Source organism: Dipodomys ordii, unplaced genomic scaffold (assembly GCF_000151885.1).
Source record: "Dipodomys ordii isolate 6190 unplaced genomic scaffold, Dord_2.0 Scaffold108, whole genome shotgun sequence".
NCBI lineage: Eukaryota > Metazoa > Chordata > Mammalia > Rodentia > Heteromyidae > Dipodomys > Dipodomys ordii.
In genome coordinates this window covers 351,544-378,242 of record NW_012267324.1, presented here as the reverse complement: position 1 = coordinate 378,242, position 26,699 = coordinate 351,544, and the positions used below count along the sequence as shown (strand labels likewise).

The window sequence follows — 26,699 nt, the reverse complement described above, 5'->3', positions numbered from 1 at the left end:
CTCCGGGCCTCTCCCCGGGCCATCCACCCGCAGATCGGCGGCCGCGAGCCGCACCTCCAGCCTCCCAGGCCCCTTCGTGCCACACTCCAGACTCCGACAGGTTCCCGTCCCCCTCGGGACGGTGTCCCCCGCCGTCCCCCAGACGCCCCCGGAACTTCCCACCACCCCGCGTAGTTCCCCGGGGTCCTGGTTCCCTCCTTTCCCCTGCTGGGGCTCGGCGGCCCCCCACCCCACCGCCTCTGAAGCCCCCGCTGTCTTGTCTGGTGACAGTCTCTCCCTGTCCTGAGCGCCTCGGCCTTCCCCCTCATTACCCGGCGGCCCCTGACCCCTGGTATCCATGCACCCAGCCCTGCTGACTCCCCACAGCCACCCCGTCCCCACACTGCCCGGAGAGTTTTGTATGACTCTTGTGAATGGGAGCCTCAGCTCAAACTCGCTCCATGTCTGCAGCTTGTGCCTTCAGTTCTTAGCTCTTGTCTGGTCTTGGGGGCCGTGGGGTGCAGCCTCAGCTCTTCCAGGGGTGATCAGCTTCTCCAAGCAAGAGCAGAGTGCTCCCGATGAGGGAGGAGCGCCACCCTCTCGGTCCTGTTAGGGGTGATGGCCTGGCCTGGCCTGAGCTCGTCTCCTCCACCCACAGGCCTGGGTCCTGAGGAAAGCACAATGGTGGCTGTGGACTTGGGGTCCTCCCCCCTCCCCAAGAAGAGCCCAACTGTCCCTGGGGCCCTGGAGCAGGTGGCCAATCGGCTGAGCAGCAAGGTGGCCGCAGAGGTTCCTCAGGGCAGCAAACAGGAGCTGCCGGACCTCAAGGGTGAGTGAGTGGCCCAGCCGACAGGGCAGGGTAGGGTAGGGGTGCTGGCCAGGCTGGTGGTTCTCGCAGCGGGGGAGCTCTGGGGCCTGAGGGTTAGTGAGGTGCCCAGGTTGGCAGTGGCTCCCTCCCCAGAGCTCCAGCAGCCTGGCCCCCCCCTCAGGCCCCCAGGTATCCAGGGAAGCAGCGGGCGTGGGGGTCCACAGCCCTGGCTCAGGGCGTCTTGCCGCTGCTGACCTGTTGCTAGCCGCTTGGGCTTCCGTGTAACCCCGATTCATCTGTTGGCATAAGATTGTTCTGCGTAGTGTCAGGCTCCACGCTGGTTCCCAGGGATGTGAGGAGTGAGTCGACCTGGCCCGAGCCCTGGGGTCATTAGATTGAGAGTGGGGAATGGAGGCTCACCCGTGGGAGTGTGGGAGCATGGCTCCGTGGGCCTCTGGCCCAGCGTGTGGCACGAGCCACGGAGAGGAGCTCGGTGTGAAGTTGTGGCTGGCAAGGCATGTTGATGTGAGCCAGTTGCGGGGCGCCTGGTGCGCTGGCCGGACACAGAAGAAGGGCTGTGCCTCCTGCGGTGCGCTCGCTCTCGGGTTCAAGTCTTCCCTTCTCTGAGCCTCAGTTTCCTTGTTTGCAAACCCTGCCTCCTTTAGAATCATTGTGAGGATCGAGTGGGGTTGACTGCAGCAAAAACACGTCCCCGGAGCCCAGGTGAGGGGAGGAGACGCGGGCCAGCTGGGCCCCGAGGCCTCACAGCCCGCTCTCCTGGCCTCCCGTCTCACCCTCCAGCCCAGAGCCTGACCACCTGCGAGGTCTGCGGCGCCTGCTTCGAGACCCGCAAGGGTCTGTCCAGCCACGCGCGGTCCCACCTGCGGCAGCTGGGGGTGGCGGAGTCAGAGAGCAGCGGCGCCCCCATTGACCTCCTCTATGAGCTGGTGAAGCAGAAGGGCCTGCCGGATGCCGCCCTCGGACTGCCCCACGGCCTGGCCAAGAAAAACAACTCCCCAAAGGATCTGCTCACGGGAGCCTCGCGGCCCGGCCTGCTCTCCCTGGCCAAGCCCCTGGACGCTCCAGCCATCAACAAAGCCATCAAGTCGCCTCCGGGGTTCTCAGCTAAGGGCCTGGCCCACCCTCCCACCTCGCCACTCCTCAAGAAGGCCCCCCTGGCCCTGCCGGGCTCCACGGCCCCCAAGAATCCCGAGGACAGGAGTCCCCAGCTGTCCCTGAGCCCCCGGCCACTCTCCCCCAAGGCCCAGTGGCCCCAGTCTGAGGATGAGGGGCCCCTGAACCTCAGTGAGTGTGGGTCCTGGGAGCAGGGGGCGGGGCCAGCACTGGGCAGGGGGGGAGGGGCGTCAGGCCTGGACAGGGGGGGACAGCAAGCAGCAGCTCCTGGGTCCTGCGTGGTCCAGGTCGGAGCGTGCACTCCAGCTTCTCCTGCTGGGCTCCCCTGTCCGTGCCCTTCCGTCTCCCCCCATCACGGCCTCCTTCCGCTCTGACCCCACCACGGTCCTCCACACAGCTCCTGTCCCCTTGGCCCAGGGTGGGGTAGCTTGAGTTGCCGGCCCCACAGTCCTGGCCTCCCCAGTGGGAATTCTGGTATCTTGGCCGTCCAGGTGGACGGGAGGGCCCTGGAGCCGGCCTGTCTTGGTGTCTTCCTGGCCATCCTGTCTGGATGCGTATCTCTCTCTCTGTCTCTCTCCCCCTCTCTCCCCCCACCTCCCTGTGTGTGCCCAGAGCTGGTGCCCCTCCACCTGAGCTGCTGGGGGAAGAAATCTTCCAGACGCAGGGAGCAGGGTTTGTGAGCGGGTCCCCGAGTGATCAGGCTCACCCTTAAGCCTGCAGGCAGCAGAGTGCAGGGGTGTCTGCAGGGTCTAGCTTGGGCCTAGGGAGCAGCCCAGGCCACGCCTCTCCGGAGCTGTTTTTTGCTCAGTGCACCTGGGTTGCTGGAGCAGGGGCTGTGGCCGCCGTCACTTGGCTGTGTGGTGCTCAGCAGCCTGGTGGGACCCCCCGAACTCTAGATCCACCATTTGCTTCCAGGGCTCCCTTAGCAGGGCTCCAGGAGAAAGGGCCTGGGAGCATCCCGACCTGCTGCGGGACTTCCGCCATCGCCTTTACACCTTGCATCCTTCAGCTGTCCATGTGCAGCTGGTGCCAGAGGCCAGTCAGGGAGAACAGGCCGTCTTGCACCCGGCCACGCCCCCCCTCCCAGAATCAACCTGCAGCGTCACTCTTGGACCCCAAACTGCCTGGCCACGGAGACTTGACGCCAGGCTCCTGCTTCCGTCCCCCAGGGCCAGCCACGGTGGCGGCCGTGAACGCCCCCTGTGTTTTGTCTCCGCAGCTTTAGATAGTGACGGGGGCAGAGAGCTGGACTGCCAGCTGTGTGGTGCCTGGTTTGAGACCCGAAAGGGCCTGTCCAGCCACGCACGCGCCCACCTGCGCCACCTGGGCGTCAGCGACCCGGATGCCAAGGGATCCCCCATAGACGTGCTCTACGGGCTCATCAGGAGGGACGGCGTCCAGATCCGCCTCCCACCCGGGCGCGGAGTCCTGGCCCCGCTGGGGCGGCCTCCTGCCACCTCCGAGGCCCTCTCCTTGCTTCCCCCCCCACCGCCGGCCAAGAAGGCCAAGCTGAAGGCCGCGGGTATGGCCAGCCCCTGGGGGAAGCAGGACCTCTCGGCCGCCGGCATTTTCTGGGCCTCTGATGTGGAGCCATCTCCTCTCAACCTCTGTAGGTCCTCGCTTCAGCCGCCTCCTCCTCCCTGTGGGCCCTGGAGCCCCTCCCGTGGTGGGGGGGGGTCCTGGCCCCCTCCTTCCTCCCTCCCTGTTGGGGCAGGGAGTGGACAGGGGCCCTTGGCAGCGGGCCAGCTCTGCCCAGAGATCTTGTTGTCAGGGGGCTGTTCTGCCCTCCCTCCGCCTTGCTCTTCATCACCATGACTTCCCCGAGAATGAAGGCCAAGGGGCGGGGCCTGGCTTTTGGTGGAGAAGGTGCCCACGTCTGCCCCCAGTCTGGAAAGGCACAGGGCACTTAGACGGCCGCTTCCCGTCTGGACCTGTGGAGACCGGGAGCCTTGGTTCCGGCCTCCGAAGGGACCCAGGCCCCTTTGAGCTGCCCCTGTCCGGGGCCTGGCCCCCTGCCCACTCCTCCTCCCTGGCTTCCACCTGCCTTCCATCACCACCTTAGCCTGTGGGCGTGCCGCCACCCACACCCCGCCGAGCAGAACGCTCCTGCAGGTGGCCAGGCTGCTGGTGCCCTTGGTCCTAACTGCCCCTCTCCTCTGCCGCAGCGTCCGGGCCGGAGCCTGCGCGGGACATTCGCTGCGAGTTCTGCGGCGAGTTCTTCGAGAACCGCAAGGGCCTGTCCAGCCACGCGCGCTCGCACCTGCGGCAGATGGGCATCACCGAGTGGTATGTCAATGGCTCACCCATCGACACGCTGCGGGAGATCCTGAAGAGACGGACCCAGTGCCGGCCGGGCGGCCATCCCCACCCGCCAGGGCCGAGCCCCAAAGCCCTGGCCAAGATGGTGGGCAGCGGGGGCCCTGGCAGCTCGCTGGACGCCCGCAGCCCCTCGGACCTTCACATCTCGCCCCTGGCCAAGAAGCTGCCGCCGCCACCGGGAAGCCCCTTGGGCCACTCACCAACTGCCTCCCCTCCCACGGCCCGGAAGATGTTTCCAGGCCTGGCAGCACCCTCCCTGCACAAGAAGCTGAAGCCGGAACAGATGCGGGTGGAGATCAAGCGGGAGATGATGCCAGGGACCCTTCATGGGGACCCACACCCCTCCGAGGGCCCCTGGGGGGTGCCACGGGAAGACATGGCACCCTTGAACCTGTGTAAGTGTGGCCCTGTGGCAGGCAGGGCAGGGGAATGGCTTGAGAGGCCCCCTCTGCTCTCCTTGGGGCTACCCACTTCGCTAGGGCGGAGGCAGAAGGGAGGGGCGTGGGTACACAGGAGGTGGGTGGGTACACGTGGGCACACAGCTCTGCACCCCACAGACCCCCTGCCCAGCTTCCACCTCGCCCGCTCTTCACCCAGGGCAGGCCAGATTGTGTCACCCAGCGAGGGCAGAGAGACTTCCTCTCATGCCGTCTTCAGTTGGCTAGTAGTGTAGGCTGCCAACCGGATCCCTGTGGAGAAAGCAGTGATTAGTGATGAATGACTTAGTGATGAATGACGGGACGGGAGTGTGGGGGCGGTCAGGTCTGAGCCTGGGTCCTTGCCTGCTCCATGTTCGAAGCCGTGGCTAGTGTAGGAGTGTCGGGGCAGGTTCCTCACCTGGACGGGGAGGAGGAACCCAGCCCCCTGGCTGTGGGCGGAGCCCCGTATCAGCTGTGGGTGGAGCCCCTCGCTGTGGGCGGAGCCCCTGGCTGTGGGCGGAACCCTGAATTAGCTGCGGGTTGAACTCCCTGGCTGTAGGTGGAGCCTCGTGCTAGCTGTGGGCGGGGCCCTTGGCTGTGGGCAGAGCCTCGTGCTAGCTGTGGGCGGGGCCCCTGGCTGTAGGTGGAGCCTCGTGCTAGCTGTGGGCGGGGCCTTTGGCTGTAGGTGGAGCCTCGTGCTAGCTGTGGGCGGAGTCCCTGGCTGTAGGTGGAGCCTCGTGCTAGCTGTGGGCGGGGCCCTTGGCTGTGGGCAGAGCCTCGTGCTAGCTGTGGGCGGAGCCCCTGGTTGTAGGTGGAGCCTTGTGCTAGCTGTGGGTGGGGCCTCTGGCTGTAGGTGGAGCCTCGTGCTAGCTGTGGGCGGAGCCCCTGGCTGTGGGCGGAGCCTCGTGCTAGCTGTGGGCGGAGCCCCTGGCTGTAGGTGGAGCCTCGTGCTAGCTGTGGGCGGAGCCCCTGGCTGTGGGCGGAGCCCCGCGGCTGTGCTCTCCCCAGGATTGCGAGTTGAAGTTCTTGGCACCGGCCTTGGTTACCAGGCTCTCCCCATGCTGTGCTTGTCATCATGTCACTGCCACTTGCTTCCCCGGTCACACTGGTTGTGTTCATCCTGCTCGCGTTCCTGCCACTCTTGTCATGTTTTACGTTCTTCCAGTAGTCCCGGGGCGGGGGTCGAAGCGGAGGCTCAGAGAGGGGGAGTCCCCCGCGCAGTGGAGGCAGGGGCGCAGCGGGCTGCGGGCTTTGAGCTGCAGCCGCCCCTCCCTCCTTCCTCCCGCAGCGTCGCGCGCCGAGCCTGTGCGGGACATTCGCTGCGAGTTCTGCGGCGAGTTCTTTGAGAACCGCAAGGGCCTGTCCAGCCACGCGCGATCGCACCTGCGGCAGATGGGCGTCACCGAGTGGTCGGTCAACGGCTCGCCCATCGACACGCTGCGGGAGATCCTGAAGAAGAAGTCCAAGCTGTGCCTCATCAAGAAGGAGCCCCCCGCGGGAGACCTGGCCCCCACCCTGGCCGAGGACGGGCCCCTGGCCGCGCCGGGGCCCCTGCACTCCCCACTGCCCCTGTCGCCCCTGGCTGGCCGGCCCGGCAAACCGGGCGCGGGCCCCGCGCAGATCCCGCGGGAGCTCAGCCTGACGCCCATCACCGGCGCCAAGCCCTCGGCCGCCGGCTTCCTGGGCGCCGTGGCCGCCAAGCGCCCCCTGCAGGAGGACCGCCTCCTCCCGGCCGAGGTCAAGGCCAAGACCTACATCCAGACCGAGCTGCCCTTCAAGGCCAAGACCCTCCACGAGAAGGCCTCCCACTCGTGTAAGCGGTGGGCCGTCGGGGCGTGCGGGGCCGGCCCGGGTCAGGGTGGTGACCCCAAGCGGGGGCCCCCGGGCGGGAGGGGCCGTGCTGCTCCCCTGGGGGACGTGGCTCAGCAGCGCCCCCTCCGCCCGCAGCCACCGAGGCCTGCTGCGAGCTGTGTGGCCTCTACTTTGAGAACCGCAAAGCGCTGGCCAGCCATGCGCGGGCGCACCTGCGGCAGTTCGGCGTGACCGAGTGGTGCGTCAACGGCTCGCCCATCGAGACGCTGAGCGAGTGGATCAAGCACCGGCCCCAGAAGGTGGGCGCCTACCGCAGCTACATCCAGGGCGGCCGCCCCTTCACCAAGAAGTTCCGCAGCGCCGGCCACGGCCGGGATGGCGAGAAGCGGCCGCCCCTGGGGCTGGCCCCGGGGGGCCTGGCCTTCGTGGGCCGCAGCGCCGGCGCTGAGCCGGGCCTGGACGCCGGCCGGGCCGCCGACAGCGGGGAGCGGCCCCTGGCGGCCAGCCCGCCGGGCACGGTGAAGTCGGAGGACCACCAGCGGCAGAACATCAACAGTGAGTGCCGGGGGAGGGGGGGAGGGGGCCGCCACCCGCTGGGCCTCCCACCTCCCAGGTGCCCCCCACCCCCATCTGTCTGGGGCGGGCCGGTCATCAGCTGTCCCCGCCACGCACACCGCTTACCCTGCGTGGGTGGGTGGCCCAGCACCGAGGCCCTCCTGCTCATCTCCTGTGCCTCCCCCCACCATAGAATTTGAGCGTCGACAAGCCCGCCCCCCAGATGCCTCCGCGGCCCGAGGGGGTGAGGACGCCGGAGACCTGCAGCAGAAGCTGGAAGAGGTGCGGCAGCCCCCACCCCGCGTCCGGCCTGTCCCCTCCCTGGTGCCTCGGCCCCCCCAGACATCACTCGTCAAGTTTGTGGGCAACATCTACACCCTCAAGTGCAGGTACGCTGCCCCCCCCCCCCCCGGGACGGCAGGGGCTGGGGGGGGGAAGGGGACATGTAGCTGGGTGCGGGACACCAAGAGGCACGACAGGACAGGAGGGGCCCTGGACAGGGCAGCTCAACACCAGCCAGCCAGCCCCACGTTCAGATTCCCGCTCTGACACTTCGCACTGGAACGGTCACCAGTGTCATGATCTCATACTGGAACGTCGCCCCCCAGGTCTCCGTTCCCCACCTGTAAGACAAATTTCCCTGCTAGGTTAGTAACAAGGGCTGAGCTTTACAGTTAGTAGCACTGAGAAGCACACCCAGCATGTCCAGGTCAGCACTCAACAAGTATTTTCCTGAGTGCAAAACACAGAGCTTAGTTCATTCATTAGTTTGTTAGACTCATTCCAAACGATTCCATCCAAGTCTGAACTAGGATTCAAACCCTGGTCTCTAGATGAGGCCTTGCTTGGTGCTGCTCGGGGTGGGGCTGAGGCAAGGCAGGGCTGGTGAGTTGGGTGGCTGATTGTCCCACTGCTATCCTGTGCACTTTAGATGGCTCCACCCAGTGGTGGACAGAGATGGCTGTCCCCAGGGAGGCTCCTCCTCCCTCAGATCCTGAGCTTGCTCTGTCTGCATGCCCAGGAGTGTGGACAAAGCTAGGTTTAGGCCTCTGCACGCAGCATTGGCCACTCCTGGTCTCTGTGTGCAGGTTCTGTGAGGTGGAGTTCCAGGGACCCCTCTCCATCCAGGAAGAGTGGGTACGGCACTTACAGCGGCACATCCTGGAGATGAATTTCTCCAAAGTGGACCCCCCGCCTGAGGAGCCCCAGGCCCCGCAGGCACAGACAGCAGCAGCAGAGGCACCCTAACACAGAAGCATTCCAGATTCCCTCTGTCTACTTCTGCCTGTCCTCCTCCGTGTCTCCTTCCTTCTCTTCCCCCTTTCTTTTCCGTTTCCAAAGGAGCAAGCCAAAACCTCAAACCGGTGCCCCTCAGGGGCTGGGCACACTACAGCTGGGGTGCCGGGAGCCACTAGCCACCCTCCCCACACCCCTGGACTCTGGGCCGCAGGGTGTCTTCCTTCAGTCTTCGGCCGCCTGGCTGGGCCCGGGAGGGTAGCCAGGTCCTGGGGGGCAGTGTCTCGGTTCCCAGGAAAGGCCAGGGCTCCCATGTCTAGCAGCCAGCTAGGGTTAGAGCTGCACCCGTGGCCATTTGCAAAGACCCCAAAGACCCCTGTTGTGTTTCCCTCCGGCAATCATGACGATTCTGTGACACTTCCCCCCCCCCCATGCAATCATGCGCACAGGCACCTCGGGAGACCCGGGATCTGCCCCAGCCCCCCAGGTCCTGAGTCGAGCCTCCACACCCCGCCACGGTGCTTGCTCAGGGGAAGCTCTCCCTCTGCGGGCCCCCACTGAGCCCACGATGCCACGGAAATCCTCGTTGGCCACCCCCCAAAGGGTCCTTCCTGCTGGGAAGAGCTCTGAGCTGACAGCTGCCTCCTGCCATGTCCAGGGCCCCGAGCCTTAGGGGCTCCGGGCCGGGAGGGCGGGGTGAGGGGCGGGACAGTCCCTCCTCCTGCCCCTGCCTCCCCCCATCCCCTTCACTGTTGCTTTCTATGTATAGCTCTCTAGACCTCTCACTTTTTTAAAGACGCGTTTTGTGTAGAGAATAAGGAACGTGGATCTTTTTATTTTGCAGTCCTGGGCCAGCTAGATACCGGGAGCTGATTGACCTTTTAACTTTTCTCAGTGGCCACCTTTTGGTTATTGATGTACCTAGAAGTATGTAAATTAGATTAAATTTCTCTTCTGGAAACACCCTGGGGCAGACAGCCAGTGTGTGTTTTTCTGTCCCATGGACAGGCCGGTGTTGGCTGGCCGCCGGGGCTGGGGTCTGGGCCTCTGCCATGGCCCAGAGGCTCGGGTTCCCCCGCCAGCCGCCACATCAGCCAGCATAGCTGGGGGTGAGCCCGGGTTCCTGGCTGTGGGTCCTCGAGCCGAGGCTGGTGAGCCAGGGCCTCCAGCCAGAGCTCCGCTGCTGGCCTGGGGAAGACAGCCAAGCCAAGCAAGTGCGGCCAGGAGGGCTTTGTAATGGTGGGAGCTGTCCAGGGAGGATATTGGGGACTCCCGGAGGTGGGGGATGACACTGCTGTTGGGAGCATGGATGTGGGGAGGGGGTTCAGAGAGCTGGGGCTCAACCTGTAACATGACCTCCCGCCCCCACTGCGATCCTCAGATCTCAGCCTCCTGAGTAGCTAGGATTACAGGCATGAGCTACCTGTGCCCAGCTTCTTGTGAATATGGGGTGTGTGTGTCTGCCTGCCTGTTCTGGGCCTGGAACTCAGGCCTTCATTCTCTCACCTGGCTTTTTTGCTCATGGTTAATGCTCTACCGCTTGAGCCACAGCTCCACTTCTAGCTTCTTGGTGCTTAATTGGAGATAAAGCTAGCTAAGCTACTCATGAGGCTGAGATTTGAAAATGGGAGGTTTGAGCCCAGCCCAGACCCTTACCTCCAATCAACTACCAACACATGGCGGTGGAGGGAGCCAGGGGTGAAGGTATGACTTAAGTGGTAGAGGGCCAGTTTAGCAAAAAAAGCTAAGGGATAGGCCCTCAGCTGGCACACACAGGAAATTACAGGGGCTGGGAAGGTGGCTGAGCAGTTGAGTGCTTGCCTCACATGCAATGAGGCCCTGGGTTCGATTCCTCAGCACCACACAAACAAAAAGCCAGAAGTGGTACTGTGGATCAAGTGGTAGGGTGTTGGCCTTGAGCTGAAGAGCTGAGGGACAGCGCCTAGGCCCAGAGTTCAAGCCCTATGACTGACAAAAGAGTAAAAGAAAAAATTATTGTACACATGCAGGGAGGACACTTATCGACTACCCCTAGAGCCTCCTCTTCGTGGCATGGAGGAGGAACACTCATGCATGCTAAGCGAGTGCTCAATCATACTGTTCCCTGCCCCCATACCATCACAGGCTCTCCTGTCCACCATGACCCAAGCTGGTTTTAGAAGAAAGTTCCAAAGTTGGGCATCAGTGGCTCCTACCTGTAATCCTAACTACTCAGGAGGCTTGAGATCTGAGGATCGTGGTTCTAAGGCAGCCTAGGGAGGGAAAGTCCAATTTTTTTTTTTTTGGTCGGTCGTGAGGCTTGAACTCTGGGCCTGGGCGCCGTCCCTCAGCTCTTCAGCTCAAGGCTAGCACTCTACCACTTGAGCTACAGCACCACTTCTGGTTTTCTGGTGGTTTATTGGAGATAGGAGTCTCACAGTCTTTCCTGCCGGGCTGGCTTTGAACCGCCATCCTCAGATCTCAGCCTCCTGAGTAGCTAGGATTACAGGCGTGAGCCACCAGCGCCTGGCTGTCTGAAAGATTCTTACCTCCAATAAACCACTCAGAAAACTGGAGGTGGCGCTGTGATGCAAGTGGTAGAGTGCTTGCTTTGAGCTGAAGAGCAGAGGGACAGCACCTAGGCCCAGAGTTCAAGACCCATGATGGACCAAAAAAAAAAAAAAGTTCCACTTTGAATGCTTCAAGGATCTTCAACGAGACATGAATAGTTTGTTCTCTTGAGTGTTTAATCTTCTCCCTATGCTGGGGAGGGGCCTCCCACATACTAGGGCAAGTGTTCCATACTGAGCTAGAAAGCCCAGGCCTTTCTAATCTTATTCTGTGATGGGGAGGCTCATTAAATACTTTGTGCTAGTGGCTCCTGCCTCTAATTTTGGCTATGCTGGAGGCTGATGCCTGGAAGAGCATGATTCAAAGCAGCCTGTACAGAAAAGTCCTTGAGACGCCGCAACTCTCAAGCAGCAGAATGCTGGGTTGGATTTGTGGCTCCAGTGGTAGAGTACCAGTCATAAGTGAGAAAGCCCAGAGAGCACCCCCTCCGTCAAGCCCTGAAACCTGTATTTAAAATAAATTTCCCAGGTACTCAAACTTGCTATCCTGACAGCCTCTGGAAAAGCTGAAGAGTGTACCACCATGTTCAGATTTTTTTTTTAATAGTTTGCAAGAGCATTTTAGGGAATATACAATACAACACAAACTTACCATATATATAGATTTACAACACAAACTTACCATATACATAAACAAATTACTTTTTGTGTGGCAATGCTGGGGATCTTACTAGAACATCACGTGTGATAGGCAAGTACTTTACCCACTGAGCTCACATCCAACTGACTGATCATTTCTTATTAAGAAAACATGCCAGGTGCCGTAGCTGACATCCTGTAATCCTAGCTACTCAGTCTGAGAAAGCATCTGGGGCCTGGAAAATCCGGTAGGCTCTGTTTGTAAAACCACCAGCAGCAAAAAGCAGGGCTTGAGGTGGCTCAAAGCAAGCCACCAAGCGAAGGCCTGAGGCCCTGAGTTCAAACCCTGGTTCCCCCTCCCCGACTGACTGGCTGCGTACATTAGTTCATGCAGTTTGCAAGTTCAGTCCAGCAGTCTCGACTTCCTCGTTCCAGCATTTGCTCGTTTTGCAGCTGGAGGCAAAGTGCAGAAACCTGGACCGGGCTGGCCGGGTCGCAGAACTCGGGGTGACCCGTGTCCTAGTCTCGGCTCCCTCTGGCGGGCCCCCAAGGCACTGTTAGTCCTGCTGGTTCACCGGGTTTGGGGATTGGGCCTCGGGCCTCCCCGTAGCGCCTAGCCCCACCCCCTTTATCTCTCCGCTGACTTTTCTCGCCCAATCAGCGCGGGTGTAGCATAACGGAAGGCGGGGAGGACAGGGCGGGAGCCTCACGAGATTGGCAGCACACATAGCCACTTGCATGACGAGGTGGGCTCGATAGACAACGACGTAACCCAATAGTTGTGAAGTCCGTGACTCTCACGGGCCAATGCGGTCGGGAGGCGGGGCTGGAATGTGTGTAGGGGCGGGGGAGCCCAGGGATTGTTGCGGCTGTCGAGGCGTCAGATGCCGGAGCCTCCGCTGTCGTTCTCGGTGTAGTGTCCCGCCGTCCCCGCCGCTGCCGCCGCCGCCATGAGCTACACAGGTGGGCCGGGCCGGGCGGGGGTCGCGCTCTGAGCGTGGCTGGCTGGGGAGGGCAGGGCGGGTGCGGGCTGGGCCTGGCCGGGGCTTGTCCACCCGTCCCTGGGCGTCCGGGTCACTGTCGGCTGCGGTGACAAAATGGCGCCGCGGGCCGGTGGCCCCGGGGGTCGCGCCCCGTAGGCCGCGGCGCCCTCGGCCCGCCGCGCTGGCGCCTGGGGCTTGGCGGGAGGGCTCGGGCTCCCATCGCCCGCGGGGCCCCGGGCCCCGGGTTTGGGCACCTGGGGAAGTGGGGGGGGGGTCCCCGCCTCTTGTCAACAGACGTGGCTCGTGGGGTGTCCGCCTCGCACTGCGTGGGGCCGGGGCAGGGCTCGCCGACGTCCCCTGACCTCAGAGCAGGGAGCGGCGGTGAGGGGAAGGCTCCGACCTCCGGGTGCGATCCTGCGGCCTCCTGAGGACCCAGCTCCAGCGAGGCTGGGCGAGGAGGGGCTTGGATTTCCACACTCATCCGTGTCAGGGGCTGGACAGACCGGGGCGAGCAGACCAGTGCGGGCTGTATTCTGAGGGCCTGGGGCGGTGTGTGTGTGTGGGGGGGGGATCAGTGTTCTGTAGGGGTTGATCCATTAGAGAGAAGTCGGGGAGGCCTCTGGGAAGTGGTGAGGTTTAAAGCAAGAGATCCAAATAGAATCCGGAGAGAATAAAGATAGCCCGCTCTGCAGCAGCTTTTGGAGGAAAAAAAAAACAAAAACAAAAACCCTGAGGCACGAATTGACTGTTGAGGGATCTGAGCTGAGAGAGAGGGAGGAAGGTGGGTGAGGAGAGAGGGGAGGGGGAAGGTACGCTAGTGTGATTGTGAATCATCCCCGGGTGAATTGCCAAGGCCGATTGGATTTGCTTTGGCTGTAACCAATGAAGCTCCTCCACCAGCTCAGCCCACTGGGCCTCCCCCCTTGGCTGGAGGTATTCAAGCTTGCATAGATGCTGTTGCCGGGTAACCTGCATTCTATTTCAGAATGTTCAAGACTGACAATGGAGCCACACACTGGTGGCTCACGCCTGTAATCCTAGCTACTCAGGGAGGCTGAGATTTGAGGATTGCAGTTTGAAGCCAGCCCAGGGAAGGGAAGTCTGTGGGACACTTATTTCCAATTAACCACCCAGAAAAAAAAAAAAAGCTGGAAGATGAGGTATTGCTAAATTGGAAGAGCACCAGCCTTGTGTTAAAAAAAAAAATTCAGGGACAGTACCCAAGCCTTGAGTTCAAGGTTCAAGTCCCAGTATTGTCTCCCCCGCTTCACCCCAAAAAATAAGACTTCAGAGCTCAAGCTCTGGGCTCCTCCATTGGTCCCTTTATGTGCCAATCTTCCCTGCTCCAGCCCCCCGGTCAAGAACTCCAGTTTTTCTAGCAGCTTTTCCTTTTCCTGGTGGTTCTCAATCCAGGGCAATTTGACCTGCTTCTCAGCTCCCTCCTCAGGATATATAATAGTGGCAAGCGTCGCGCTTTAGTGTCTCTTCTGGGGGTAGGGGTCGGGGTAGTGGATACAGGCCTGGGATGCTGCTTAGCATCCTTCTGGGCCCACCAAGCCCCACCAAAGAACTCACTGGCCCAAGCTTCAGTGCTGAGCTTGGACATCTGTGTTGAGTCCTGCTGTAGCATGGCTGGGTTCTAGACGAAAATTGGTAAGACCACTGTTAATGTCTTCTGAAATGAAGATGTAATTCGAAGTCTTCACCAGGAACTGAAGTATTTGTGAACTTATTTTGGTACTGGGTCTTGATGTCTGGGCCTGATGCTGTTCCTGCCTTTTCTCTCAAGGCTAGCACTCTTATCACTTGAGCCACAGCTTCACTTCTGGCTTTTTGGTGGTTATTTGTAGAGTTAAGAATCTCACAGTTTTCTGCCCAGGCTGGCTGGCTTCTGACTGCTATCCTCAATTATGCGCTTCTTGAGTAGCTAGGATGATAGGCTTAGGCATCCAGAGCCCAGCAATTTCATAGTATTTAGAGACAATACTGCTGAGTGAACCCAGGGAGAATGGCTGGAGGCTGTGGATATCTTTTTTTTTTTTTTGGGTCGGTCTTGGGGCTTCAACTCAGGGCCTGGGTGCTGTCCTTCAGCTCTTCAGCTCAAGCACTCTACCACTTGAGCCACAGTGCCATGTTCATGGGAGGTAAGAGTCTCATGAACTTTCCTGCCCACTGGTTTTGAACCACAACCTCAGATCTCAGCCTGCTGAGTAGCTAGGATGACAGGCTTGAGCCACTGGTGCCTGGCTTCTTTTTTTTCTGTGCTGTCCTGGGGCTTGAACTCGGGGCTTGGGCACTGTCATTGAGCTTCCTTTGCTCAAAGCTAGTGCTCTACTATTTGAGCTCAGTTCTACTTCTGGCTCTTTGGAAGTTAATTGGAGCTAGGAGTCGTGGACATTCTTGCCTGGGCTGGCTTTGAACATGATCCTCAGATCTAAGCCTCTTGATTAGCTAAGATTACAGGCGTGAACCACAAGGACCCCACTCTGGGATATCTTTTTGTTGTTGTTGGTCATGGGGCCTGAACTCTGGCCCTGGGTGCTGTCCCTGAGCTCTTCAGCTCAAGGCTAGCGCTCTACCACTTGAGCCACAGCACCACTTCCGTTTATGTGGTGCTGAGGAATCAAACCCAGGGCCTCATGCATGTGAGGCAAGCGCTCTACCACTGAGCCACCTTCCCAGCCCCTCTGTGGGGTATTTTTTTTTTTTTTTGGTCGGGCGTGGGGCCTGAACTCTGGGCCTGGGCACTGAGCTCTTCAGCTCAAGGCTAGCACTCTACCACTTGAGCCACAGCACCACTTCCAGCTTTTTTTTTCTGCTTATGTGGTGCTGAGGAATCGAACCCAGGGCCTCATGCATGCAAGGCAAGCGCTCTACCACTGAGCCACCTTCCCAGCCCTCTGTGGGGTATCTTAATAATGGAATATTTATTTTTATAGATGAGGAAACTGAATTAGAAGGATTGCTAATGGCCAAGCTTGTATTTCAGCTCCAGATCTTGTGGGCTGTAATTCTGGATTTGCTGGGTCAAGCTAATGAGGTGTAATGATTAGTTTTTCCTTGATGTTAATAACCTGAAACCCACAATAGCTTTATAATATGGTTCTTTCTAACCAGGAAGTCAGGAATGGGGTGTACTCTTATAATCCCAGGGGAAATCCTATTTGAGGCCAGCTTGGATTAAATAGCAAGAACCTGTCTTAAAAATCAAAAACAGCCGGGGGCCTGTGGCTTATACTTGTAATCCCAGCTACTCTGGAAGCTGAGTTTTGAGGATCACAGTTCAAAGCCAGCCCAGGCAGGAAAGTCTGTGAGACTCTGATCTCCATTGAATCCCCAGAAAATGGGAAGTGGCGCTGTGGCTCAAGTGATAGAGAGCTCTCCTTAAGCTGAAGAGCTGAGGGACAGCGCCCAGGCCCAGAGTTCAAGACCTGCGACCCCTCCCCCCCCACACAAAAAAGAACAAACAAATGCACTCATGTACACAGTAGACACCATGTTGAAAATGAAGTATACAATTTGTGGGTGGGGATGGGAGGGAAAAACTGGGAGCAAGCTAGGGGAGAGGTGACATTGCCCCAAGAGAAATGTATTCACTACCTGACTTATGGACTGATCACCCCTCTGTTAAATCTGAAACAAAAAATGAAGCAGACCAGAGCTGAGGGTTCATTGCAGGGAGTATTTGCTTGTTTCTTGTGAGAACCTGGGTTCAAATCACAGCATGCAAAGGGCGGGGGGAGAAACGACACACAAGACTGCTAAGTTCTAAGGCATTTAAAATTATCCTTCAGGTAACTTTGCTTTAAGGATAAGTTTTGAGGCGAACATTGCTATTATTCTTTCACATAAATGATGATAAAGATAATATATCTCATTGTTAATTGGTCTAGCTTTTGAACCCAGTTGCTTTATTTATACTTGGGAAAAGAGACTATCTCTAGCATCAAGGGGTAAAAGGAAAACAGCAGATAAAAATCTAGAATCTGGCCTTCAAACAAAGGTTCTGAAATGTTGCCAGTCTATTTATGGAAGCCGTTTTACTCTCGCCCAGTGTCCGTCTCCGTGTAGGGAATGCACAGTGCTGTAGCCGCGCGTCTCTGGCTCGGGTTGCGTTTAGGATGTCAGTAGAAAGCTGGCCCGGTGCTGGCAGCCCCACCCTGGGGTGACTCAAACATCTGTGCCTGGCAGATTTGATGCTGGCTCTGGTTCTTTACCACAGGAGTCTCCCTGTGGGGTGGCAACATGGCTGGTTTTCCCCAGACCAATGCTAAACATCGCATGCCACCCCCCGCACCTCCACCAGCTCAGTGGCTACCCTGGTTGCTGTAGTACTCAGGAGAGAAGTGTCATCCCAAGCCATCTCAGGCTGACCAGCACCTTTGTCCTGGCTCAGATGGTCGGGGTTGAAGGCCACCTGACCCACTGATCCTATTGTTCCTTCAAAGAAAAAGGAAAGAAAGAAGAAAACTAGAGATGGTTTTGCTTTTTTTTTTTTTTTTGGTGTGTGTGGGTCAGTCATGAGGCTTGAACTCTGGGCCTGGGTGCTTTCCTTGAGCTCTTCAGCTCAAGGTGAGCGAGCACTCTACCACTTGAGCCACAGCACCACTTCCAGGTTTTCTGGTTGATTATTGGAGCTAAGAGTCTCACGGACTTTCCTGCCTGGGCTGGCTTTGAACTGCGATCCTCAGATCTCAGCCTCCTGAGTAGCTAGGATGACAGGTGTATTTTGCTGTTTTTGCATTTTTGAGCAAAAACAATGATAAAAGCCTGGGACTGGCAGTTCATGCCTGTCATCCTAGCTACTCAGGAGGCTGAGATCTGAGGACCATGGTTCAAAGCCAGCCTGGGCAGGAGAGTCCACGAGACTCATATCGCCAGTTAATCACCAAAAAGCCAGAAGTGGAACACCAGTGTTGGGAGGAAGAGCTAAGCAACAAGTGCCTAGATCCTGAGTTCAAGTCCCAGTACTGGCACGAAAGACCCAAATGGACGGAGGTCTCTGGAGGGGAGGGGCTGCACTGCAGAATCGGATCCATGGTCTTGACCCTTTATTGAACCAACCAGGGTTTGTTTTTTTCACCTAGAGCGGATCAGGCTGGAAAATAGAACCAAGCAGAAGACACTTTATGAATCAGATAAGAATTTATTCAAACTAGCCACAAAAGGGAGAAGAAAGACCTGGCCCAGGAGTTGTTGTGGAACTGGATATTAATACAGGAAGGACCGAATAGAGAGAGCCATTGGACTCTGAGCTTCAGTAGATTTGCTGGGTGTTCTCTCCTCTGTTCCCCCTCCCCCCAGGTATGGGAGGCTCCCTGTGAAGCTGCTGTACAGCCTCCTGAATGGCGAGGATTGCAGGCAGCGGTAGCCGGCTCGCCTTGAGCTGAAGAGCACAGGGACAGTGCCCAAGCCCAGAGTTCAAGCCCCACAACCGACCAAAAAAAAAAAGAAAAGAAAATCTCAGGATTGGGCCGGGAAGGTGGCTCAGTGGTGGAGTGCTTGCCTTGCATGCATGAGGCCCTGGGTTCAATTCCTCAGCATCACATAAACAGAAAAAGCCAGAAGTGGTGCTGTGGCTCAAGAGTTAGAGGGCTAGCCTTGAGCTGAAGAGCTAAGGGACAGCGCCCAGGCCAGAGTTCAAACCCCATGACCACCACCACCAACAATAAAATCTTGGGCTTCTACTGCGTGTTGATGGTTCACACCTGTCATCCTAGCTACTCAGGAGACTGGGATGTGAGGATCACAGTTTGAAGCCAGCCTGGGCAGAAAAGTCCACAAGACTCATCTCCAATTAACCAGCCAAAAGCCAGAAATGGAGCTGCAGTCAAGTGGTAGAGCACCATCCTCAAGCACAATAAGCTCAAAGACAGCAAGTAATTGAGTTCAGGCTCTAAGCCACAGCCCACATCCCTCCCCCCACACCCCTAAATTAGATCTTAGACTTTGGTGTTAGTCTATTTTAAGCAGACTTTCTTTTTTATTTTAGTTTTTGAGCTGGTCCTGAGTCTTGAACTCAGGGCCTATGTGTTGTCCTTGAGTTTTTGTGTTTTAGGTTAGTACCCTACCATTTGAGCCACAGCTCCACTTCTGGCTTTTCTTGGTGATTAATTGGAGATGAGTCTCACAGACTTTCCTGCCAGGGCTGGCTTTCCAAATGTGATCCTCCTATCTCAGCCTCCTTAGTAGCTACGATTACAGAGGTGAGCCACTGGTTGGTACACAGCCTAGAAGCAGTCTTAGAGGTCCAGTGGAAAAGCAGGTTGACAGAAGAGAGACAGCATCTTAGATATCTGCAGGTTGTGATCCCTCATCCCAATGCTTAGGACTCAGATTTCCAAGTTAGTTTTTTTTTTCTTCAGTATTTATATATAACTAATGAGATGGCCCTGGGAGTGAGACCCATCTTTACGCATGAAATCCAAATTCGTTTCTTTTTTGTTGATTGCGGGGCTTGCACTCAGGATCTGGGGGCTAGACTCTACCACTTGAGCCACAGCACCACTTAGGGTTTTGAGTGGTTAATTGGAGACATGAGTCTCACTGGGACTTTTCTGCCTGGGCTGGCTTTGAACCAAGATCCTCAGTTCTCAGCCTGCTGAGCAGCTAGGATTATAGATATATGCCACCGGTGCCTGGTGAAATCCAAATGTTTTACGTATACCTTGCACATGTAGCTTTCATAGCTTGAAGGAGCATTTTACATTTCAGATTGAAGCCATATGGTATACTACTTCTTATCTCCATATAAACATCCCAGCCCAAATAATTACGTTTAAGAAATAACTGAATGTAGCTCAGTGGTGGCATGTTTGCCTTGCTTGTGCAAGGTCCTGGGTTCAATTCCTAGAACAAAAAACAAGAGCTCCCCCCCCCAACAAAACAAAACACAACAGAACAACCCTACCTTTTAATGGGAAACTATATGATAGAGTTTCTGTTTGGGTTGATACAAGGGAATGTAGAGTATTATCTGTGTTAACATTGTTTCAAAATGCACCTTCATCTTTGTTTCAATTGAAAGTAACTTCTCTGGCTGTTTTTCAGTTATTGTGGGGCTTATTTGTACTGGGTCTGGATGCTGGTCCTGGGGCTGAGCTCAAGGTGAGCGCTCTATCACTATGCGCCACAGCTCCACTTACAGTTTTCTGGTGGTTTATTGGAGATACGAATCTCACAGACTTCCCTGGCTTTGAACCTCAATCCTCAGATCTCAGCCTCCTGAGTAGCTAGGATGACAGGCGTGAGCCACCAGTGTCTGGGTCTGACAAATGATTTGTATATTCACTTACTCCATCCCCTCCACAAAATCATTTAGCCACTCCAGTGTAGCAACTTAAATCATAGCCTTCCTTGTCAATGTAAATGTGTTGTGGAGGTGGAATTAAAGTGGAATCAAACTGAGTGCCTGTGGCTGAGCCGGTACAGTCAGCTACTCAGGAGGCTGAGATCTGAGGATCACAGTTCCAAGCCAACTCAGGCAGAAAAGTCTGTGAAATTCTTTATCCCCAGTTAACTAGCATAAAGCTGAAGGTAAAGCTGTGGCTCAAGTGGTAGAGTGCCAGTCTTGAGCAGAAAAGCTCAGGCACAGTGCCCAGGGCTTGAGTTCAAACCCTGGAGTATGATCCACAAAACCAACACACACACACACACACACACACGAAACCAACACACACACACGTGTACACATGCACACGCACACGCACACCCACACAAATTGAGCCCTTCTGTAACAAGGTAAATGTTGCCCATCTGTCCATTGGTAAGTAGAGATCTAATTCAAATGTTGATCTAGAAGACCTGGGTAGTTTGCCAGCTGAGGGAGGGCCTGCTGGCCAGTTACATACAAAGGGAGTCATTTTCCAGTGGCTTGGTTGGGGAGATTAACCACTTGTGCCTATGTTTAGGCTTTGTCCAGGGATCTGAAACTACTTTGCAGTCAACATACTCAGACACCAGTGCTCAGCCCACCTGTGATTATGGTAAGTGGGGGCCCTGGCGGGGGAGGGAGCTCTGTCTTCTAGATCTCCTGCAGTACTCCAATCATTTTGTCTTGCTTTTACTAACCATGAATGTTCATAAAATGGTGTGGTGGCTCATTTGAATAGCTAGGGCTTCCCCTGGACCAGCCACGATAACGCTTTCTATCCCTCAAGACTAGCTCCTCCGGCCCTTTTTTCTTTGAGTGCCAGTCCTGGGGCTTGAACTCAGGGGCTGGGTGCTGTCCTGAGCACTTGAGCCATAGCTCCACTTCTGGCCTTTTGGTGGTTAGAGATAAGAATCTTCAGTTTTCCTGTTCAGGATGAGCTCAAACCATGATCTTCAGATCTCAGCCTCCTGAGAAGTTAGGATTACAAGTGTGAGCCACTGGCACCTGGTGATACATATGTACACAAACACATATGTGTGTGTGTATGTGTATGTATATATATGTGTGGGAATATATATATATATATATATGTAAAACATTTTTTTTTTTTGGGTCTGGTCGTGGGGTCTAAACTCTGGGCCTGGGCGCTGTCCCCCAGCTCTTCAGCTCAAGGCTAGCATTCTACCACTTGAGCCACAGCACCACTTCCGGCTTTTTTCTTTTTGCTTATGTGGTGCTGAGGAATTGAACCCAGGGCCTCAGGCATGCAAGGCAAGCGCTCTACCACTGAGCCACCTTCCCAGCCCCATATGTATATATATTTTAATGTAGACCATTTTTTTTTTTTGAAAATCAGGATGTCTTAATGTTTCGTTTTCCCTTCTGGCTGACAGTACAAGGTAACAGTATTTATATCATTAAAAAAAATGGGCCAGCCTAGATCTGACCATTTCAATATTTAATCTGTTGGCCTACCTGTTTTATGCTGTTGACTAATTTATAGGTGGACAGGATTGTGTGCCCTGCTTTATTTTGCTGGTTTAAGCATTTCCTCCTGCTGTACAAGGCCTAATAAATTAATGCCCACGTGCTGTCTTTCTCAGCAGGTAGACCATTATCCTTAAATTTTACCCTTAAATTATATTTTTGGCCTATAATTATTGCTTATTGTGATGATCTGCCATTGTCTTTCTTTCAATTAATTAATTAACTTATTGTCGGGTGTGAGGCTTGAACTCTGCGCTTGGGCACTTGTCCCTCAGCTCTTCAGCTCAGGACGAGCATTCTACTACTTGAACCACAGCACCACTTCCGGCCTTTTCTGTTTATGTGGTGCTGAGGAATCGAACCCAGGTCCTCATGCATGCAAGGCAAGCGCTCTACCGTGGAGCCACCTTCCCAGACCTCTTTTTATTTATTTTTTTGATGCCGTTCTGGAGCTAGAGCACAGAGCCTGGGTGCCATTGCATTGTCCCTGAGCTTTTTGCTCAAGGCTAGCACTCTGCCCCCTTGGAGCCACAGCTTTATTTCTGGCTTCTTCTATCTTTGAACTGAGATCCTCAGTTCTTAGCCTCCTGAGTAGCTGGGATTACAGGCGTGACCTCTGGCACCTGGCTTTTTCCTTTCCTTTAAACAACTCTGTTCTTAAAATTCCTCTTGCCAACCATGACCTCATTTCCTCTAGGAGACAGAAGTGACTTGATGTTCTTTCAGAAGAGGCAGGTTTCTTGGAGTCCAAAATGCCAGCCTAGAAAGGCCTTCCTCCCTGGGGGGGGGGGGTGCTCTCAGCTAGAGAGTGTCTCAGGGACTTTGGGCTTGCCAGCCAGGGAGTCCTGACGGCTGGGAGCAGCCCTGGCACAGGAGCCGCCTGCCTGATCTTGACGTATCAAGTGCTGTTGAGAGTCCATGCCCACCCTTCCTTCCCGTGCTTGCCCACCCTGCTGTGGAAGCTGGGGTGACGAAGAACCAGCCCCACAAGCAGCACCTGAAGAGTCTGCCTTCACTGTCCTGTCCAGTCCTGTCTCCCTTCTGGATCCCAGTGTGCACCACTCCTGGTGTGCACAAGGCTGTGAGGCTGTAAGCCTGGGGTCTGGATAGTTGTTCCTGTGGGAAGGGGGGGTTCTGGTTGTGTGTGTGTGCCTGCATGTGTGCTTTGTGTGTGTGTGTGCGCGTGTGCGCTTTGTGTGTGTGTGTGTGTGTGTGTGAGTCAGTAATGAGGCTTGGTGTTCTACCACCTAAACCCTATTGTCAGCTTTTTGGTAGTTAATTGGAGATAAAGAGTCTCATGGGATTCTCAGCCCAGGCTGGATTCAAACCCTGATCTCAGCTCTCAGCCTGCTGAGTAGCTGGGATTGCAGGTGTGAGCTTCCAAGCCCGTGCTGCTCTGCTTTTCTCCTCTGGTTCTTACTGACTTTGGTCCCATGGCGGGAGGCGAGTGTATCGTACGGGTGTCTGCAGAGCAGGGGTGGTGTGGCACTGGAAGCAACCAGGAGCCTCACCAGAAATCCTGGGGGAAAGGGGTCCTTCATCCCCGCGGGGTCCTCGGGGGGGCCCGTGCCATGGCTGCGGCGCAGTTTCCACTGGGCAGCACCTTGTTGGTTCTCAGCAGCCTTATTCTCCGGAAGCAAGGAGCTTTTCCAGTGTGTGGTGATCAAAGCCAGCCTGTGTTTACTTCCTGCTCCAGATCCTTCTATGACATCGCGCTGCACAGCATAGCGGGCACTTCAAAGCCTCGTTGGCTTTCTCTGTGGAGGCAGATATTTGGAGGACCCCATGGTCCTTTCTCTGCTTCAGCTGGTTCAGGAGAGAGAATTGATGCCATGATTTCAGTGTGGACAGAGACTCTGCCAGGGTTCTTATATAAAGGCTGGTGTGTGTGTGTGTGTGTGTGTGTGTGTGTGTGTGTGTGCTGGTGTGTGTGTGTGTGCACGCGCACGCACCTCCAGCATTGAAACACATACTGTTAGCCATTTTCCTCTTCTCTTCCTTCCACTACTGTTTAGCCAGGGGTGGGCAGGTCATCTTGTAAGTGAATCTCCTCAAAGGGGGAATGTAGGAACTCAAATACCAGCTGCTCAGAGCTGGTCACCAGATCGGTGGCCTGCTGTGAATGTGTGGTGACATTCCATGTGGGGGCATCTGTTTTTGTATGTGCCAGTCCTGGGGTTTGAACTCAGACCATTATGCTCTGGCTTGACTTTTTCACTGAAGATTGGCACTCTACCACTTGAGCCATAGCTCCATTTCTGCTTTTTTTATGGGTCAATTCTGGGGCTTGAACTCAGGGCCTAGGTGCTGTCCCTGAGCTGTTTTTGCTCAACACTAGTGCTCTAGCACTTGAGTCACAGAACCACTTTTGGCTTTTGTTGTGGCTAATTGGAGATCAGACTCTCATGGACTTTCCTGTTGGTGGCTGGCTTTGAACACTGATCCTAAGAGCTCAGCTTCTTGTGTAGCTGGGATTATAGGCATGAGCCACTGTCGCCGACTGTGAGTGACATCGTAGTTATGGGAAGGTCGGGAGGCCGTAGGCCATGGATTAGGTACTAAGAGGAAGCTCAGTGAAACTCCTGTGGTACTGAGGAAATTGTGGGTCGAGCTGTTGCCTTTCTACTTTTTGTAGGATATGGAACTTGGAACTCTGGGACAAACAGAGGCAAGTATCCCCATGCCTGCTCTCCTCTTGGCTGCACTGCCTGGCACGGCTGGGGGCTCTGGGTGTCCCTGTTGGGGAGATGCTTACTCCTCTTTGGGTAGCTAGAGTCCCCCAGTTTGTCTAGTGACAAAAGACACGTATTTCTTTGTCTGTGTAACTCCGTGTGCCTTTCCTCATGCAGGCTACGAGAGCTATGGCTATGGCTATGGCTATGGCCAGGATAACGCCACCAACTATGGGTATGGTATGGCCACTTCCCACTCCTGGGAAATGCCCAGCTCTGACACAAATGCCAACCCCGGTGCCTCGGGTGGCGCCAGTGCCGATTCCGTTTTATCCAGAATTAACCAGCGCTTAGATGTGGTGCCGCACTTGGAGACTGACGTGATGCAAGGAAGCATGTACGGCTCTGGTGGGGAAAGGTGAGTGAGTGGAGGCCGCCTTGGGGGGAGGGGGGGCGGCTGGTGCCAGGGTGGATCCGGCCTGGTGGTGCTCACTCAGCCCTGAGCACTGTGTCTGCTCCTGGGCCTCTCAGCACCCCGTGCTCCCACTGAGGTCCTCAGACCTGTTATCCATGCCCCATGGCTGGCTTCTCAGCACACACAGCATGGCTCCCCAGAAGCAATGTGTCCAGATACCCCTCGCTTCCCAGACAGGGCAGGACAGATTGGCACTGGTGTAGGGGTGGAACCAACCTTGGCAGGTTGGGCCATTCCACACAAAGGGTAGGACCGATGTGGCATCTCCTAGCCACATTCAAGGACCTTATTAATGGGAGTGGGTGGCTCACAGCTATAATCCCAGCTACTTAGGAGGCAGGAATAGGGAGGATCATGGTTCTGTGTGTCTGTGTGTGTATGTATTAAATTTGGGCCTTGGGTACTGTCTTTTTTTTTTTTTTTTTTTGATGCCAGGGGCTTGAACTTAGGGCCTGAGCACTGTCTCTGAGCTTTTTTACTTCAAGGCTGGTGCTCTACCATTTGAACCGCAGCTCCTCTTCTGGCTTTTTGGTAGTTAATTAGAGATGAGACTCCCATGGACTAGCCTGCACTAGCTTCTAACCTCAATCCTCAGATTGTAGACATGAACCCCCAGATCCTGGTTCAGTTTTTTTTTTTTTTTTGTCGGTCGTGGGGCTTGAACTCTGGGCCTGGGCGCTGTCCTTCAGCTCAAGGCGAGCGCTGTACCACTTGAGCTACAGCGCCACTTCCGGTTTTCTGGTGGTTTATTGGAGATAGGAGTCTCACGGTCTCTCCTGCCCGGGCTGGCTTTGAATCGCGATCCTCAGATCTCAGCCTCCTGAGTAGCTAGGATTACAGGTGTGAGCCACCAGCACCCGGCCCTGGTTCAGTTTTTTAAGATAGGGCCTAGCTCTGTTGCTCAGGCAGCTCTCCTGTTTGAGATTAGCTGAGAGCCCAGGTGTGGGCCTACACTGCAGCTGAATATAGGGTTTATAAACTTTGTTCTCACAGTGCTTTTTGGGGGGTTCCTGTAGTCATGAGGGATGAGGCTAGCATTGTTCCTGTTTTTTTTTTGTCAGTTGTGGGGCTTGAACTCTGGGCCTGGGCACTGTCCCTCAGCTCTTCAGCTCAAGGCACGTTTTCTACCACTTGACCCATAGCACCACTTCCCGTTTTCTAATGGTTATTTGGAGATAAGGGTCTGATGGACTTTCCTGCCCAGGCTGGCTTTGAACTGTGATCCTCAGATCCTCAGATCTCAGCCTCGGTGGATTATGGGCTTGAGCCTCCAGTGCCGGGCCTCCTGTGGGTTTTATCCACCATCATGGCTAAGCGTTCCTTGTGCTGGGTACTTGTCTCTACTTGAAGAGCAGCTCTGGGCACTGTGACTGGCTGTGGGATGGCCTTGTTTCCCCCAGAAACTGGCAGGAGTAGAGTCTCCCTGCCAGGCTGGGTCCTTGGTTAGACCCTGGCTGGCGCAAGGCTACGTTCAAGCTTGGGGCAGTGGGTCTCCTATGAGAGGTCCATCTTGATTCTGGATGCTGCACTTTGGCACTGCAGGACGGGGGTGGGTGGGTGCTGGAGCCGGGCTTACTGCCCCAGGTCTGGGAGGGGAGCAGGGGGCAGAAGCCGTCGGCTGGCCTCTGGCTGACGGCCCCCCTCCCTCTGCAGATATGACTCCTATGAGGCCTGTGACACGAGGGCCGTCCTGGGTGAGCGCGACCTCTACCGGTCGGGCTATGACTATGGCGACCTCGACCCTGAGATGGAAATGGCCTATGAGGGCCAGTATGACGCCTACCGCGACCAGTTCCGCATGCGTGGCGGCGACTCCTTCGGTCCGAGGGCTCAGGGCTGGGCCCGGGATGCCCGGAGCGGCCGGCCGATGGCCTCGGGCTATGGGCGCATGTGGGAAGACCCCATGGGGGCCCGGGGCCAGTGCATGCCAGGTGCCTCCCGGCTGCCCTCCCTCTTCTCCCAGAACATCATCCCCGAGTACGGCATGTTCCAGGGCATGCGCGGCGGGGGCGCCTTCCCGGGCGGCGCCCGCTTTGGCTTTGGCTTTGGCAATGGCATGAAGCAGATGAGGCGGACCTGGAAGACCTGGACCACGGCCGACTTCCGGGTGCGTGAGGCGGCGGGCCAGGGCTGACTTCCGGGAGGGCCGGGCACCGGGCAAAGGCTGACTTGTAGGTGGGCGGGGCGGGGACAAGGCCGGCTTCCGGGTGGGCGGGGCGGCGGCCTCCCGGTGGGCGGAGCCTCCCAGTGGGCGGGGCG

General features: G+C 56.6%; 2 protein-coding genes across 2 annotated transcripts in view; both read left to right on the top strand.

Annotated features, from left to right (window-relative positions):
* The window catches only part of Wiz (widely interspaced zinc finger motifs), a 24,666-nt gene extending 15,441 nt beyond the window's left edge, over positions 1 to 9,225 (top strand). The window contains exons 3-10 of the mRNA XM_013028349.1: positions 638 to 808; positions 1,589 to 2,092; positions 3,141 to 3,530; positions 4,087 to 4,635; positions 5,948 to 6,472; positions 6,607 to 7,026; positions 7,220 to 7,415; positions 8,115 to 9,225. Coding sequence (XP_012883803.1) covers positions 638 to 808; positions 1,589 to 2,092; positions 3,141 to 3,530; positions 4,087 to 4,635; positions 5,948 to 6,472; positions 6,607 to 7,026; positions 7,220 to 7,415; positions 8,115 to 8,274 — 2,915 coding nt within the window. The 3' untranslated portion in view covers positions 8,275 to 9,225. The remainder of the gene's footprint in view (positions 1 to 637; positions 809 to 1,588; positions 2,093 to 3,140; positions 3,531 to 4,086; positions 4,636 to 5,947; positions 6,473 to 6,606; positions 7,027 to 7,219; positions 7,416 to 8,114) is intronic.
* Positions 9,226 to 12,301: 3,076 nt separating this feature from the next.
* Positions 12,302 to 26,699, top strand: part of Akap8l (A kinase (PRKA) anchor protein 8-like) — a 39,067-nt gene continuing 24,669 nt past the window's right edge. Inside the window, 5 exon segments of the mRNA XM_013028372.1 lie at positions 12,302 to 12,413; positions 20,344 to 20,418; positions 23,929 to 23,961; positions 24,143 to 24,383; positions 26,094 to 26,615. Coding sequence (XP_012883826.1) covers positions 12,401 to 12,413; positions 20,344 to 20,418; positions 23,929 to 23,961; positions 24,143 to 24,383; positions 26,094 to 26,615 — 884 coding nt within the window. The 5' untranslated portion in view covers positions 12,302 to 12,400.